Source organism: Fulmarus glacialis, unplaced genomic scaffold (assembly GCF_000690835.1).
Source record: "Fulmarus glacialis isolate BGI_N327 unplaced genomic scaffold, ASM69083v1 scaffold8474, whole genome shotgun sequence".
Classification (NCBI taxonomy): domain Eukaryota; kingdom Metazoa; phylum Chordata; class Aves; order Procellariiformes; family Procellariidae; genus Fulmarus; species Fulmarus glacialis.
In genome coordinates this window covers 1-16,408 of record NW_009207355.1, presented here as the reverse complement: position 1 = coordinate 16,408, position 16,408 = coordinate 1, and the positions used below count along the sequence as shown (strand labels likewise).

The 16,408-nt window shown below is 41.9% G+C and overlaps 1 protein-coding gene across 1 annotated transcript; it reads right to left on the bottom strand.

The window, feature by feature from the left end:
• Positions 1 to 7: 7 nt before the first annotated feature.
• LOC104075524 (rho-related BTB domain-containing protein 3-like) lies at positions 8 to 16,103 on the bottom strand (the record flags this gene model as incomplete). Its single annotated transcript, XM_009576059.1, has 5 exons — positions 8 to 186; positions 1,012 to 1,123; positions 3,026 to 3,177; positions 5,533 to 5,725; positions 15,892 to 16,103. Coding segments are annotated over 5 exons (848 nt in total), but the record flags the coding sequence as incomplete, so codon positions are not given.
• Between the last annotated feature and the right edge of the window lie 305 nt (positions 16,104 to 16,408).

Sequence of the window (16,408 nt, the reverse complement as noted above, 5' to 3'; positions counted from 1 at the left end):
GGCTCTTCACCTCGAAAAGCAGCATGAAGAGGTGGCTGACGGAGCAGAGGATGATCTTGTGAGCCTCCACCACCGTGCTGAGGTCCTCGGGGTAAAAGGCCACGTCGGCGCACTGGCAGCAGCAGAGCAGGTTGTGCAGGTCGGCGTCGTAGTGCGAGGCTTCCCCCTTTAAGATCGGCATTTTTTCTGCGAAAGATAACGAGTCGGGCTGTAGAACTGAAGCAAATGTTGACTACAGTGCAACGCTATTCCCAGAGACCTGATCAAATCAAGGACAATTTTTGAAAGAAGTATTCGATAAAAAAATTTCTTATATGCCATTTGAATATGCTTAGTAAAATACTCTAAAAATGGAAATACTTAGTATAGTAACATCAGAAATACAAGAAATACTAAGCTTAGTAAAAAGTGTCCATCCTTTTTCAAAACCTCTTCAGGCCCTTACGTTTAAAGGAAACTTTGCCTGCGAATCCCAAACCTAAAGGATCTGAGTAAATTTCTAGTACGTGTGAGAAGAGACAACTATGTATTTAGAGGTAACTACTTGTCAGCGATTATTTCACTGAATAAATGCACCAGATGCTGAGAAATCACAAGCAGGAAACCATGTGCAGGGGCATACACCTCCCTTGTTCTATTTGCAGCAAATAAAAATATTACTTGATGATATTGTACAATAATAAAGCATGATGTAATGACTTTTTTAATAATTTGTTTGTAAAGCTTTTATGTAAAGCTTTTATTAATTCACTTTTGCATGATTTCATCAAGTGCACCAGAAAACCACTCCTATTATTTTTGTCTAAAAAGTCCATTGCAATGTTACATATTACTATACAATTCTCCCCAAATTAAATAAAACATCACTAAAAGATGATGCAAGTAGAGCAATATAACCAGAATAGCTGATGATAGATAGCACAGCTCACAGCAATGATTACAAAATGCTAATTGCGCAAAGAACACGACACACGTAACGAACGATACTAGAGACCAGACATCAGCGGGCACCTGGCTGTTCAAGCTGAGGTGGTTGAACTCGATGGCACTTCTGCGTCTTTTTCCTTTTCTTCATTTTTTCAGATGACTTCTGATTCAAACTTTGGATCATAAAATATTCCAGCTAAAACACAAAATGTATTTTTTAAAAATCCTAGTTGTTTAAGAACAACCTAGACATCCAACTAAGGAGAAGGAGCGAGTGCTGTACGCAGGACGGAGGCCTCTGCCACTGTGGACAGACATCCAGGTCATGAGCCCCAACGCTCCTCAGCCGGCAGAAGGTATACCAAATGCAGTTGGGATTACCACAATTTAAAAGGCTGTTTATTCAAATGATGGTGGTTAATTCTCTTGTATTTGATCTTCCCAGAAACGACAGGCACAAAGATATTCAATTTACCAACCTCTGTAGATGCTAACTACAGAATTAGAGAGAAGAATAAGACTTGGTGGATAACGATCAGGGCAAGTGATGGAAATAACAAAACCGTATACGAGCTCTTCAGCTTGCAGGTAACCACCACCAGCACGCAACGCTACCATGTCCTCTGAAAAAGTGACACTACAGGGTGATCTCTGTGGGCAGGGTTTGTTTCACTGGGACAGACTACAAGCGTCATCACTGCGATAAAAATGTACCCAAGGGGAAATGATCCCTTCTGCAGGAACAAAGGGGCACAAAGGGTGGTTCAGTTCGAGCTAATGCACGTCTTGAAAGCTTTTATCACCCAAGGTGTTACTGTAGCACATATAGTGCTTTCTAAAAACTAGAAAAGTACTCTGACTGCACCAGTTGTTGAGTGGATTCCTCATTTTTAATTGGGAATGAATGGATCCAATAAAAATTGGCTAACTGTTGTGCTAGATATTCCAAGTTACTATCGAATCCCACGGAAACGCACTGTACTTACACACCAGGGACAACAACAGTACAAACCATGTGAAATTATGGTGCCGAAAGAACTACATTTTTTTGCTCAAGTCCAAGTGCCACTGGGAAAGTAACCAAAAGGTTCAAAAAAAGGCTGAGCTTAAAACACCTCATAAAACTGAAAATGAAATGTCAGTGGGAAATAATTTTGTGGAGAAGACAAATAAATCTGAAAGACTGTATTTAGAAACTGCTCAGTGGGCTTCCCTGTCTTCAGGAGAGCAGAAAAAGAACAAGCTCATTAGAGGGGTAGAGGTGGGACATTTTAACAAGGCTCTGAGCTTCTGCCTCATTCAGCTTCACTGCATCTGACCCCAGTGCAGCTCAGGACTGCAAACTGCATCACAACTGCGAACTGAACGACCACAAGATTATGCTAAAAAATCAGGCAATTCAACAATCTTACCTGTCTCACTTTACAAGTACAAGAGCCGTGAGACTTTGAGCAATTAAAATAAAAAATATCAGGATATTAGGGAATAATTCAGGTTGGAAGGGACCTGTGAAGGTCACCCACTTAGGGCATCTGCTCAAAGCAGGACTCGTCTTCAAAGTGGGATGGGGTTGTCGAGTGCCTTGTCCAGCTGGGTTTTGATTATCCCATCCCAGCAAGATGAAAGGACAGGAATAGGAGGGGAAAAAATACTGCGATGGGTAGTACGGCTTTCCTAAACCTTCCTAGAAGGTAGTTAAAACCGGAGAAACCTCAGTACTGCCAACTCAGCTAGCATCATAGAATCATGGAATGGTTTAGGTTGGAAGGGACCTTTGAAGGCCATCTAGTCCAAGCCCCTGCCGTGGGCAGGGACATCTCCAGCTAGAGCAGGTTGCTCAGAGCCCCGTCCAACCTGACCTGGAATGTTCCCAGGGATGGGACATCTACCACCTCTCTGGGCAACCTGTGCCAGTGTCTCACCGCCCTCATCGTAAAAAATTTCTTCCTTCTTTCTAGTCTAAATCTAGCGTCAGTGGGAGCTCACCCTCGGTGGGAGGGCTCATGGTCTGCCTCCGCTCGCTCTCCGAAGCCCTGACGTCGGCCGTGCACCTCCCACGTGTGCCACCCTGCTCTCAAGCCGGGGGTTTCTCACTCACCACTCCTCCAAAGTACTTCTGTATGTAGAAGTCGTTCAGAGCGTGCAGCTCGAGGTAAGTAGCTCCCAGTTCCTTGGCCAGCTGCACTCCCTCGGAGGTGGTGACGCAGCTCCTCCTGTCCGAAGTGCACAGGGGGCAGGTGCAAGGCACTCCTGGGGTAAAAAGTCACGCAAAAAAGCCGTTTTTGTCAAACAATCCAGAATACTTACTTTCCTAAATAACTGTAAAGATGTATTATTTAGAAAAGAACAAAAAGGGAAATGGAAACATAGTCATTTTATAGTAAGACATCTATAATTACTGCAAAAAAATGAACTTCTTATTAACCAGTTCAAAATACTAGCTGCTATACAAAGCTCAGCTTACATTACGTTAGCATTATTTTACATTCAGTTTTGTTAAAGCACAGTCAAGCAGGACTTCCAGAAGTTAGGTCTGGCTTAGAGCCTCGGTATCCTTATACGCACAGGTGTTGTACTAGCCTGCAGGTGTTACCATTCATTAATATCACCCTTAAACTCGTTTAATTGCAGGAAGCACGCACAGTAATGGAAGGGAAAAATTTCCACTGCAGTCCCAGCTGTTACAGCCATGTACGTACTGCAGAACATGATTTCATTACCCATATTTTACATAATTTTTTAAAGCCAGAATAAGTATTTTTGAAGATTATGCTGGTTAACTGATAAAAATCTGTTAGCCACGCTGGCTCAACTTCACTTCATGCCGGTAAGAACTTGCCGGCCATGGATGTGCTTTCAAATGTGCCAAGCGTGCTCTAGATTAATTTCCTCTGCGCTCAGACCTATGGATAACACGTAATAACACAGCTTTTTAAAATTTCTTTTGGCAGCATCACTTGCTACTACAGAGGATTAAGATCTTAGCAATTTGTATGAGCAAACTGCTGTGTTCACACATACCTCCTAGAAACAAAAGGGCTCTTGTCTGCACAGCAGCCTGCTCCGGCAGGTCCCAAAGCAAAACTGTGAGGGAGAGCATGACTTCTCCCACGGTCACAGTATTTAGGGAGGAAGACAGGAAAAAAAAGGTGGAAAAGAAAAATGCCAGGAGTGGAGTCACTCAGATTGGTGGTCTCGTGTGCTTAAATAAAAAGTGCACGAAAAGGTGTCGGGGAAGACAAACATTACTTTAGCGAGACCTTGTCTTTAGAATGGCAGATTTATTACCCCTGTACAAATCAGAGCATAAAAACATTTGATCATTATCAGTGAATTACTGAAGGGAAGAAAATAAAGATTTAATTGCTATAGAGTTCTTTAACAGTCCTTTTTCAATCACTGAGCAAAAAAGATATATAAGTAGACTCTGGCAAAACTGAGCTTTACATCCACAGAAGAGACGGTTCATATAGCTTAATATTTTTTTGTACATTATAAAATAAATGTCTACACCTACATCTATCACGTCTCTTACTCATAGGAGGAAGGATGCTCAGAAACACTTGTTTTAGTCAAACTCATAAAGTAAAAGACAGCTCACAGGCTCAAGTTTTCCATTCATTGCTTTAGGAAAAAAAAAATTAAAAATAGGGTCCCACGACTAAAAAGACCATACGAAAATCAACAAAAGCACAATGCAAAACATTTGGAATACAGAATAAAGTTTGTATGTTTGTTCTATCGGTATCTGTGGTATTCTTTCAAAACTTTATGTCCCTGATGTAAACAGACAGAAGGTACTAATGTGTACCGAAACCATGAACGTGTTCTCACCAGCATTGCCCTCGTCGGCTGCCGGACACTTTGTAAGTCCACGTGGTCCTTCCACAGTCAAGCAACTTTGATTTTCATATTGATTAGCCAGCAACAACAACAACTTTGTGCTAAACATTCGGTGCAAAATCAATTTGCGTCGTTCTCACAGCAGACTACTGATCAGCCTGGACAGGGCGTTGTGCGAACACTTAAGCTATGTCATAGCTATACCATAGCTATACCATAGCTACTCTGCCGTGACAGGTCAGCTCTGTTGATGTGGCAGCGTGTGGCACATTGTGCTACCCAAAGGGCTGGTATGTCCGTGCATCCGACAACATCCTAGAGAATTTCGAGGCTTCTCCCACCCCCTCTCCAGTGGTTGCAGGCTGATGGACTTTGTTTTAATCTCATACACTAGAGATATTTTCTACCTGAGACAAGACCAGAGAGAACTCATAACCATAGGGTTCATCTTATACGCTCAAATGCACGCTGCTTAATCCAAAGCACTAGATTTAATCCCCATGTGTGATGGCTCCACAAGAAGAGTCGTTGCAGAGGTCAAAGCAGGATAGGATGCCTTTCATCGCCAGGGTTAATTAAGCATAGTGCTCTTGCTAATACAGCAGTCTACAGAACCATAATACATGCACATATTACTGTCATCCTGACAGATTAATTGTTTCTGTTAACAACTTGGAAAAACCATCAGCTTCTACTGAAATTACAGCATCTCCAACTTCCAAGTGAGATTTTAACTATTACTACAGGAGACTGGATACATACCGTTTTTTCTTGCACCAATAGCAGAAATTATTACTGGAACTGAACAGTGGTTTAATGCTTTTTTTATCATTGGGACATAACTGTCCTTTAGTTCTTGAAATGAAGTCTTGTCATTGACAGAGTATTTAATCACAATAATATCAGCTCCTCCAATGAGACTGCGAGAGGTGTACCAGTCACTGTCAAATATATCCTAAACAGAAAAAACACTGATCAAGAATTTCCTGTCTATAAAGGAAAAGGGGAACGATTCAACAGTCTTAATGCAAAACCTTACAAAAGTATTTTTAACTGATAACTTAATCGTTTATTTGAAGACGTGAAACAAAGAGCAGAATTCATGCTTTGTAATTTCCTTGTTTGGAGAACAAGTTGTTCATTATAATAAACAATAAATCTCTTTTATGCATTCAGGAATTCTTCAGGAAGAAGGAAAAATAGGGTTTATCTACGAATATACTTTGCACGAAGAAACATTACTGGTTTAATTACTTAACTTTTAAATGTTTTTATTAAAGAAATAAAAGCAGCTTCAGTGGTAGAGGTTTGTAGCAATTCATACAAAACCATTACTTATCACAACGTTTTAGGGAAAGGATTACACAGACTATGCTATGTACCTATGAACCTTCAAATACAAGTTTCATCAGTTAGGTGTGATTTTTATCTGCTTCACACAAGCTTCCATGTAGCTTTAACATGTGTTAATGTTTTCAGGATAAGGACTTTAATCACATAACTAAGCTTTGGTTTTTGACTTCACATTCAGTTTGTCACTGTTCTGTCCTTCAAGTGTAAGACATACACTATAAAATTATTTTGTATCCTGTTGATTTACAACTGTGCTGTAGCCATGTGTAATATACAGTTATTACTTGTATATTTGCCATCAGAACTATAATTTCACAATTTCTTCTTTACCTAAAGGTAGCTCATAAATACCAATGAAAGCTATGGCTTTGCACATATGCTCAATTGGAAGTTCTTGACAGAAATCTGGAACTGGTCCAGAGAACCGAAAATCAACTCAGAAAACTAAAATGCTATGACCTCTTGGAACAGAGAGACCTTATTGCGGCCTTTCAGTACTTAAAGGGGGCTTATAAGAAAGATGGAGAGAGACTTTTTACCAAGGTCTGGAGGTACATGACAAGGGGCAATTGTTCCAAACTGAAAGAGGGTAGGTTTAGATTGGATATAAGGAAGACTTCTTTTTTTTTTTTATGGCGGTGATGAGACATTGGAACAGGTTGCCCAGAGAAGTTGTGGATGCCCCATCCCTGGAAGTGTTCAAGGTCAGGTTGGATGGAGCTTTGAGCAACCTGATCTAATGAAAGATGATGTCCCTGCCCATGGCAGGGTGTTGGACTAGGTGGTCTTTGAAGGTCCTTTCCAACCCAAATCATTCTGTGATTCTAAACAGAGCTGTACAACACGAGGCAAAGCTAGAAGAACTTGGGATCTTGGAAAAGAATGGAAAAAAGCAATGATGAAATAAAGAAGATGTGGAAGAGAGGAGTAAGCGAGCACAGAAGAATTGACAAAAAGGACCCAAAGTTTGGGTTGGGGATGGTCAGTGTGATTTTTGAAGAACAGGTCACAGCATTACAGATGACAACCAGAGAAATATATAAAAGATTATTAATATCAACAAGTGGCTTGCATTGTCAATATAATTATTTTTGATCACTTCAGAATAGTCATTGTTTCAAATCTGTGGTGAAGTAGTTGCAATGCTTTTAAGTACAAGAGGTACCATGAACTTGATGGAAATGTATCAGTCGGCAAATTATTGCCTAGACTGCCAACACACGTCGTACCCAATTTAGGTCTTGTGTTTACAAAGAAATAAGTCAGGAAATGAAGTATAATAGGTATTCCCATTAATTTCTTTAATAGATGTTCTTGTTCTGTAATAAGATACCCCCAGAAAATTAACGAATTATCAAGAATAGCTATTCAATGATTCACCATGTTCACAAGAGCTTTAAGAGCGCTGCTCTTGGCATTTGTTTTTTCAGTCAACTCAGGCTAAGGAAAAACTCCCCCAGCATTTAACAGCATCATTTAAGCTGTGCTAAGAATATAAAGTTAACACACAAACACAAGTTTAGCACCTGTAGCAGTATGATGACCAGCTACAGCGCTTTGAAACAGCCAGCTAGATGGGCATTTGCAGAACCTGATCACATAGTCAGGCAAAAATTGAGAATTTTCAAGGGACAGCTTTAGTACGTTTTAGCTGATGAAGATCTCAACACAGAATTTTTAGTAGGGTTGTACACATTTAACACGACAAAGTCTTAAGAGAAAAATACAATGCAAACCAAAAAATAATACAGAGTATTTAGTTGTTCTATACTGGCAGAGAGAAAGCATGCCTGTTCCTTTGCAATTGCTTTCTAGTTGCCTGTCTTCAAGCTCAGCCCTGGTTTGCAGACGTCCAGTGCAAATGACCCCGAGCCATGAGCTCGGTGATAACCAGCAGCATCACCACCGAGCTCTAGAGCACAGGTGCACAAATACACAAGAATTCTGCCACCCGTTTAAGTGTTAATAATAAAAAATATTTATGGAAACTTCTTACAGGATGTAAATGTATTTTTCACATGTTGTGATATGTTTGCATGCGGTTTGTAGCTCCCTCCATTTTACAACGGTGCTAAATGCCTAATGCGTTATGACACAATTTCATGTTACAAACCAGAAAGATTTTGGGAAGATTTTGATGAATATGAACACGAACACAGCCATGCTCAAGGAAAGAACCAACTCTGACCCTCACTTTTAGCTTCAGCGTAAACCTAGTCCTGACCTGCAGCAGAGGACAGGGCTCCCAGATAGCAAAGCGCACGGAGCTGTGGCTCCATCCTGACACCAACCCCACCAGCAGCAGAGGACAGGACACAGGTATCTGATACACGCCCAGACACACACCCTGCTCTGGCACCAGCCCCTCATCCTGGCTCTCCAAGGAGAGTGTTGTCCAGTAAAACATCAGCCTGGAAGACCCTCCATGCCCTAACCCCAACCAGTGGCAGCTCTAATGCTCTTCTCGTTGATGGGAATCTCCAGAGAGTACGTTGAAGTAGACTTGCGTTTGTCTGCATGTGCATACGCTCATGCATATAACACAACAGCAGCTTAAGAGGTCAGTATCATATAGCAAAAAAACATACAGATTTTTTTTTTCCTAATGAAAATAATACTAATAAGAAAAGTAGTTGTATTTTGGAAAACAAAGTAACAACAAAAAGAAAATATGGCCATTACCTTGCATGATTCCCCTACCCTCTTTGTACTTAGCCCAACTTGCCAAATTTCCATCTCGGCAGGTATGGGGAAACCTAGCAATATCCTTACTGAAAACAGCCCCACACGTGCGCAAATACAGCTCTTTGTTTAACTACCAGGGGAAAGAAACCCTATGCAGACGTGGTGCAGGCTGTGACAGCTTCCCCGGTGCGAGTGGCTGCAGGCTGCAGCAGGCTGTGGAGGTCTGTGCCCTGTGCCACCACCGTGTGCCTCTGTTAGTCCTATCAAGAAGGATTTTACCAAAGTTTATGAAGTTCTGGTGGGGATGGACCCCACTTTCCCAAGGCAAGAGCCAGCCAGGGGTACATCAAGGAATGAAAAACGCAGAATGCGCCAACAAACGTCTCGCGACACCCGAATTCTGTTACTGTTCTGCAGTTTCCCTATGCCCTCACATATTTGATTTAACACCCCCAAAAGCCCATTCTTGAAGATGGATGTTATGCTTAAAAACACAGAAGAGAAAGACATGTTCCCAGAGGTCTTGTTGCAGTTATTTTCATTTCATATCAGCGTAGCATAGCCTGCTCTGTGCTGGGAAAATGCTCCAAAACGCCTCTGACAACGAAGGGTTATTTGCCCAAGGCATCGCTGAGACAGAGCATCCGGAGCCTTAGCCAGGTTAAGCGAGTTAAACTGATTAGCACTTTTAGGGAACCTTTCATGAAAAAATGGCGGAGGGAATTCCTTCAGATGATGAACAACAGTTCAGATTCAGGAATAACCTTAATTGCAGGCTCCAGCTATGAAATTTATGCAGCAGCTATTCCTCATCATGCTTCCTGCTCTTGCCACATTTCCCAAGACAGCCATTGACAAAAGGAAAAAGTAACTGCATAGCTAAGGTTATTATAATATGACCTTATTAATTATAATTATACTCCTGTCGCTATTCCTCTCAGGACTTACTAGAAAAAAGCTTCATTCTTTCCTTGCATGTCTCCATTATGCACGTCTCATAATATATTCTTGCCATCAGTAAATCATACTTCTCAAGCATTAACGTTGAAAATTAAGCCTTCAGAGGCAATGAAGACGCGGTTTTCCTACACAATCACATGACCCCTCCAGAGGACAATGCTTGCTTTGTTAAAAATAATTTATGAATGCCTTTATAGAACGGCAGTGAAATCCACTGTGCCCGTGCAATGCCCACACTCTTCCTAGAAGCTGCTCGTAAATGTCCCTATGTCCACCCAGCCCAGCCCTTGATTTGGGACAGCAGCAATAGCAAAATCTCTTTGGGGGGACAAGGGAGCCTGCCCCCCCCCCGAGGACCATTCCCCTGGGATTTCCCCAGGATCCAAGAGGGCTGTGCTGGGAATATTGGAAAGTTCATCTCCCTCTAGGATCCATTTACAGACCCATTCTCCATTAACTGAGCCTTCTTTCCAGTGATGCTTTCCACACCACATACCAGAGCCTCCCCCAGTTTTTAAAGGTTTCTCTGCCATTTCTGATCAGTCAGGTCCACAGCAGAGCAAATGTTGCGGGTGTACTCTCCGTAACTTACTAGTCCCCTGAACTCACTCAGCTAAGTAGCCTGCAGCATGGAAGCAAGTATCTTCTTCAGAAATCAAGGGAATTCAGACCACAAGCCTGGAATGGTACTTTTGTTTTTCACCTGAGGCTTTCCAAAATAGCTTCAACTGGTTGAGCTGAACCCCACCCCCACCCCCCAAAAAAAATGAAGGCTAGCATTGTCCTGTGTGGTCCTTTCATAAAGTAATTTAATAATATTAGTAAAAAGCAAAAATAAAGAACACAGTAGGGAAAATAATTAACCGGGATACGATCACTTCTTGTAAACTGCCAACTTCAGACAGCCAAGCTTAAAAATGAAAAAGGATGACATACTAAAAAATGAAAAGTTGCAAGCTATGGTTTTGTACTGAAGCAGTAATTTGACTTGATTTCTAAAAATAATAAATAAAATTTAAAAGCGGATCACACTCCTCTACCTAGACATGTTAAGGCCTGTCCAGCTTGCACCGCACCGTGGATGTCCACGGACATAAGAAAGCTCACAGGGTTCGAGGAACTACTAGCACTGGTGCAGCAAAAAAAGCAGACAGAAAAATGTGAAAAGACTCAGAGAAAGAGGTTGTTGAAAGGGAGAATTAAAAAAAACAATTCACAGAACATCTTTTCAAAATTGCAGTTAACATATTCGAGCACTAGTGAGTCCCACGGGCACCGTGGATGTCCACGGACATAAGAAAGCTCACAGGGTTCGAGGAACTACTAGCACTGGTGCAGCAAAAAAAGCAGACAGAAAAATGTGAAAAGACTCAGAGAAAGAGGTTGTTGAAAGGGAGAATTAAAAAAAACAATTCACAGAACATCTTTTCAAAATTGCAGTTAACATATTCGAGCACTAGTGAGTCCCACGGAGGTCTGCCGCCTGCGGAAGCCTCTGAGCAGGTACACACACAGCACAGCACCCATCCCTCTGCAAGTGCCGAACCCGGCACAAGGCGCTCTCCAAAACCCAGCTGCTCCATTTTCTGCTTTTGTAACATTTCTGCTACTGGGGACATGATGATGTCAGTGATTCTCTAGAAACCGGGCAGTTTTTACAAATTAGGGGAAAACAAAAAATTTCTGGAGGTATTGTTCCCTGGGGGGAAAAAAACCCAAACCCACAGAACCAAAAAAACCCCCAAACAAAAACAAAAACACAAAAAAACAAAACCAGGTGCTCGCAGATGAAAAAAATTAAAAAGGACAGCAAGACTCTCCACCCAGGACCAAAACACTCTCATATCTGTATAGTACGGCTCCAAACAAAAGTGCAAAGAAGAAGAGAGGTAACGTAGGAGGGGACACTCATAGTGAAGCTTTTATTCTGCCATTCCTTTTCCAGCACCATCATTAAATGAATCAAAATATCAATTATAGCTCCTATGCTATGCTTCGTTCCAAAGTTGAGGAAGATTCACTTGCCAGCAGATATTAGGAATTTTGCCTGCACTTTTTCTGCAGTTTTTACTTGTACATATGCAGAAGCATAACAAAATTCAGTACGAAGTGGCTGAAGTTGCAAACTACATGCAAGCCAATAAAATGGCAACTCAGTCCCCAAGACTGTCAAATCTGATATAGAGTGCTAATTAAAGCAACCTTTTCCAAAGCAAATCTTAAAATTTATCTTGCAAATTACTCCTTGTAAGTTACTAGCTCCCATACTGAGGTTTACCCCCCAAGAAATCAGAAAAACTGGGACATGCTAGTTCAACATACTTCATGAGAGCAAAACTTGAGCATGCATTAGCAACTGATAAGCTATTAAAATCACAATAATCAGCGTGGATGTTAGCACACATATACATTTTCCCTAGTTCTTTATATCTCCTCTCATCCTGGGTCTGCATTTTTTATCAAAATGTTTTCTAGCCACGTGAATCACAAGGATGTTGGCCTGCTTGTGTATCTGTCCCCTGCACATGGGAGGTATCAGCATCCAGCTTTGTAAATGTAATGTGGGACACAGCGGGCCATAGTGATATACCCAGCGACTGGCACACGGAAATCAACGCGGTTTTGGAAACATTTTGCCCCCAGATTTTGAAAAGTCCGCTCCACCACTATCTCTACAACCCCGTGTCACAACATGCTGCCTGTCCTGGATTCAGCTGGGATAGCGTTAATTTTCTTTCTAGTAGCTGGTGTGGTGCTGTGTTTTGGGTTTGGTGTGAGAGGAATGTTGATGGCACACTGACGCTTTAGTTGTTGCTAAGTAGTGCTTACACTGGTCAAGGACTTTTCAGCTTCCCACACTCTGCTGGGTGCACATGAGAAGCTGGGAGGGAGCATAGCCAGGACAGCTAACCCAACTGGCCAAGGGGGTATTCTATACCACATGACGTCATGCTCAGTATATAAACTAGGAGGCGTGGTCCAGGAAGGGGGAATTGTGGCTTGGGGATGGGCTGGGCGTTGGTCGGCAGGTGGTGAGCAGTTGCTTTGTGCATCACCTGCTTTGTACAGTCTATTATTGTTGTTGTTATCTTGTTATTATTACTGTTCTACGTTGTTTTATTTCCATTATTAAACTGTTTTTATCTCAACCCACGAGTTTTCCCACTTTTGCTCTCTCGATTCTCTCCCCCATCCTACTGGAGGGGAGGGGGGTGAGCGAGGGGCTGCATGGTGTTTAGTTGCTGTCTGGGGTTAAACCACGACAATCGTTGTTGGTGCCCAACAACGTGGGGCTCGAAGGATTTGAGATAGCAACAGATAACTAGAGCGTATTAAGGAATTTACATCTGTTAACAGTTATCAGTCACAATATTGATTCATCTGTTCTCGATATTAATTTAACTGATCTGCACCATACTCTTGTTTTTGCTGTACATATTAAAGATTGGTGTTGGCTTTTGCAGTCTGCTGTGCTCTGCAGGGATTAGTGATGTTTTGCCTGCAGGATCTGTTATGAAAACACTGGCCTTGAGCATTATTTGGTATTTGGGTTTTGCACTGAACTGAAACCAAGACACTGCTGCTATTTTGCATGTTGGCAAACACAAATTTATCCTTGTAATTTTGTAAGCCACGCAATATCAAAGAATATAATACCCGTACAGGCTGTTAAAATATTTATGGAGCCACTGTGTGAAAACAGCAGTCCCACGGCAGGTTGGAAGCACCGTTCTCCCATGTCTGTCTGCAACATTTGATGGACATTGCCTTGGGTAATCATGCCCAAGAAGCCTTGCTTCCTACCTCTCCAGTTTGGCAGCCACCTTCAGTAACCCTCAGCTTAGAGAATACCACGCTCTCACGGCAGCGCTGCTGCTGTTTCACCAACCGCGGTGAGCCCAGCATATGATGCCACCACAGCAGCGTTCACTGCATGGTCCAGACCTTTCACGTTTCTCCAACCCGTCAGTGCACGAGCACTTAGCAGCTGCTGAAAAAACTTGCTGCAGCCCTTTCAAGGAGACATATAGTACATAGGTAACGATGCCCAATATCATAATATCATCGGGAAGAGTTCAACCCAAGACACTTGGGTTGTTGACGCCTCCTGCAGACTGAAGAGATTTGAGCAGTGTCCTGGGCTGACAAGACACGTGCAGCAGCAGATGGAAACACGAGCAAACACACCCGTTACCACAACCTATCTCACAAAAGAACCCGCCCATGCACTGGGGAGCTCTACTGGGTAAACTTGCATCCATGCTGCTTTTCCAGACTGATGGCTGTAGAGGACAAAGAGCAGTTTGCCGCCCTTGAGTTTGGAGAATCACAGCTATCAACGTACTCAGTTGCCAAGTCTATGTCTAGGACTGGCTTGCCTTAATCATACGGATTTAATCAAGATCAGATAAATCTCAGGTAAAAGGCAAATCCGCCTTTACATTATACTCAGATGATAGAGATGAAAATAATGCAAGGCCCACCATACCACCACCTCTATGTTTCAGTAATGTGCGACAAGATTCCTTTTCCATGAAAATATGACGTATTAACAGCAACCGTACTTGAGGCAATGCCTGTCAACGTTTCGAACTGTCATGTACCATTTCCCGAGGCTACCAGAGGAATAGTCCTCAAAGGACCACCGTGACGTAGCAAACCGCAAGCATCCAGGCTATGGAAAACAGTCCTGTTCTGCCTAACCCTAGCAAGGAGACAGCTTCGCCCAGAACAAATAACCTCCTGCAGAGTCCCGTCCAGATGTCGGAGGTGCCTTCTACTAAGCAAAAAAAGGCAATTGTTTCTCATCATTCCCAGTAATAAATCTCCTGCCTTCTTTACCTGAGAAAGGCCTCAGAAACATAATGCTGCAGAAAATAGCAAGCTAGCTTTTCAAGGGCAAAAATAGTAAGGTCTCCAGAACTGAAGAACCTTGTTTTGTAGAAGAGCAAATGCAAATAAAACAAAAACACATGAAGTGCACCTCCAAACTAGGTCCTTTCTTCTGCCCTTCTCCAGCTATCCCTGCCTGCCTTCGCTCCTCCCTTACCAACCCGCAATACTCTGAAACACCCTCTGAAGTCCCACAGCCTTAACTCATGTTCAGGAGCTTTTGCTCATTGCTACGCTCAAATGACTCCAGCAACCTGCACGTGCAGGTCACATGCAGCTTCAAAGATTACAAACAGGATCCACCCGTCCATCTGAACCAGCGTCTGTAAGGGCAGCTGACAAAAAAGCATGAGAAATGGAGAACAGAAGGATAGCTAATCTGGTTTTGAGATTTTAAGATTACAAACTTCTGACCATGTATTTCTGGAACTGTCACAATTCCTGCAGATTGCAAAAAAAGTTTCCCTTACAGGACTGCAAAAATCAATCTAAGGACAGAATTATGGAGCTGAAACTGATTATTGTTTTAATTTCTAAAAGCTGCTAAGCTTAATTTTTTTTAAGACTACTAAGTGATCATTAAATATGTTTTAATTTAGATTATCAGTATGATTTCTTACATAATCATTGATCTGCTCATACTTACAACTAAGTCACCTCACTTACTAACAAAAGTGCTGACAACCTGGAACAGTGCCAAAATCCTTTTTATTTACCTTCAAATAAAACAAATTATGTTTAAATGTGATTATTCATTATAACAGAAGTAAAATGATTCCGTATACTGTATTTTGCAAGACATCAGATCTTACAATCTGTAATTTTTCAAAGCTGGAAAGCTGACGTTATCATTTTTACAGAAAAAAAAATAGGTTTATTGTTGATAAATATTTGGAGAGAGTGCTTATGATGCAGGGTCACAAAAAAGGGATTCTTGTTTCCCTCGGGATTATCTTCAATAAAGTTTTCACTCAACAGCACAGTTGAAAATACCACCTTCCTACAGAGGAGGTGGGCAGCAGCTTGTCAATGAGAAACTTTCTGTAGCACCTTCGAGACTTTGCAGCACTTGCCTGGTTACATTTTACATGCTTTTACTATTTGCAGTAATTAAAATATGAATAAAATCCCACAATAGTGACAATAATTTAAAATTAAGATATACTTTCATCTGATTAAAACAACTTACACTGCTAAGTGCAGTTAAACAGATTGGGACTGATCTCTTACCCAGACAGGACAGTCGTGTACCACCAGTCTGACATTTCCAAACACGCAGGCTTGATACTCGGTAAAAACTGGGTTTCCAGCGTGACTGGCAGACAAGCTGCTGTCGATCTGGGAAATGAGAGCACTTCTCCCGAGATAGCTCCAGATCAGGCTCGGCTGCTGGCTGTCCTCCGAAAACCCATCTCTCTCATTCCCAAAGGCTACAATCTTAACTGACCAAAAAAAAAAAAAAAAAAAAGACAAAGCTGTGTTAACAAAGATGAAGGGCAGGGGTAAGAGGAAAAAAAAAAAAAAATCCCCTTAAATCAAAACTAACATATTAATCCTTCCGAATCCTCTTCCCTCCCTGGATTTTAACACCCCCCTGTAATCAACAGCAAAACACATACATGATCTCAAATCCAACAGCAGGAGGAGAGCAAAGTGGAAAAGAAACCTGGAAACGCTGCTTGCATTACAAATCCCCAGCTTGGCTTTTTCTTTGCGGGTGCCCACGTTCAGCCTCGCTGCTGCGACC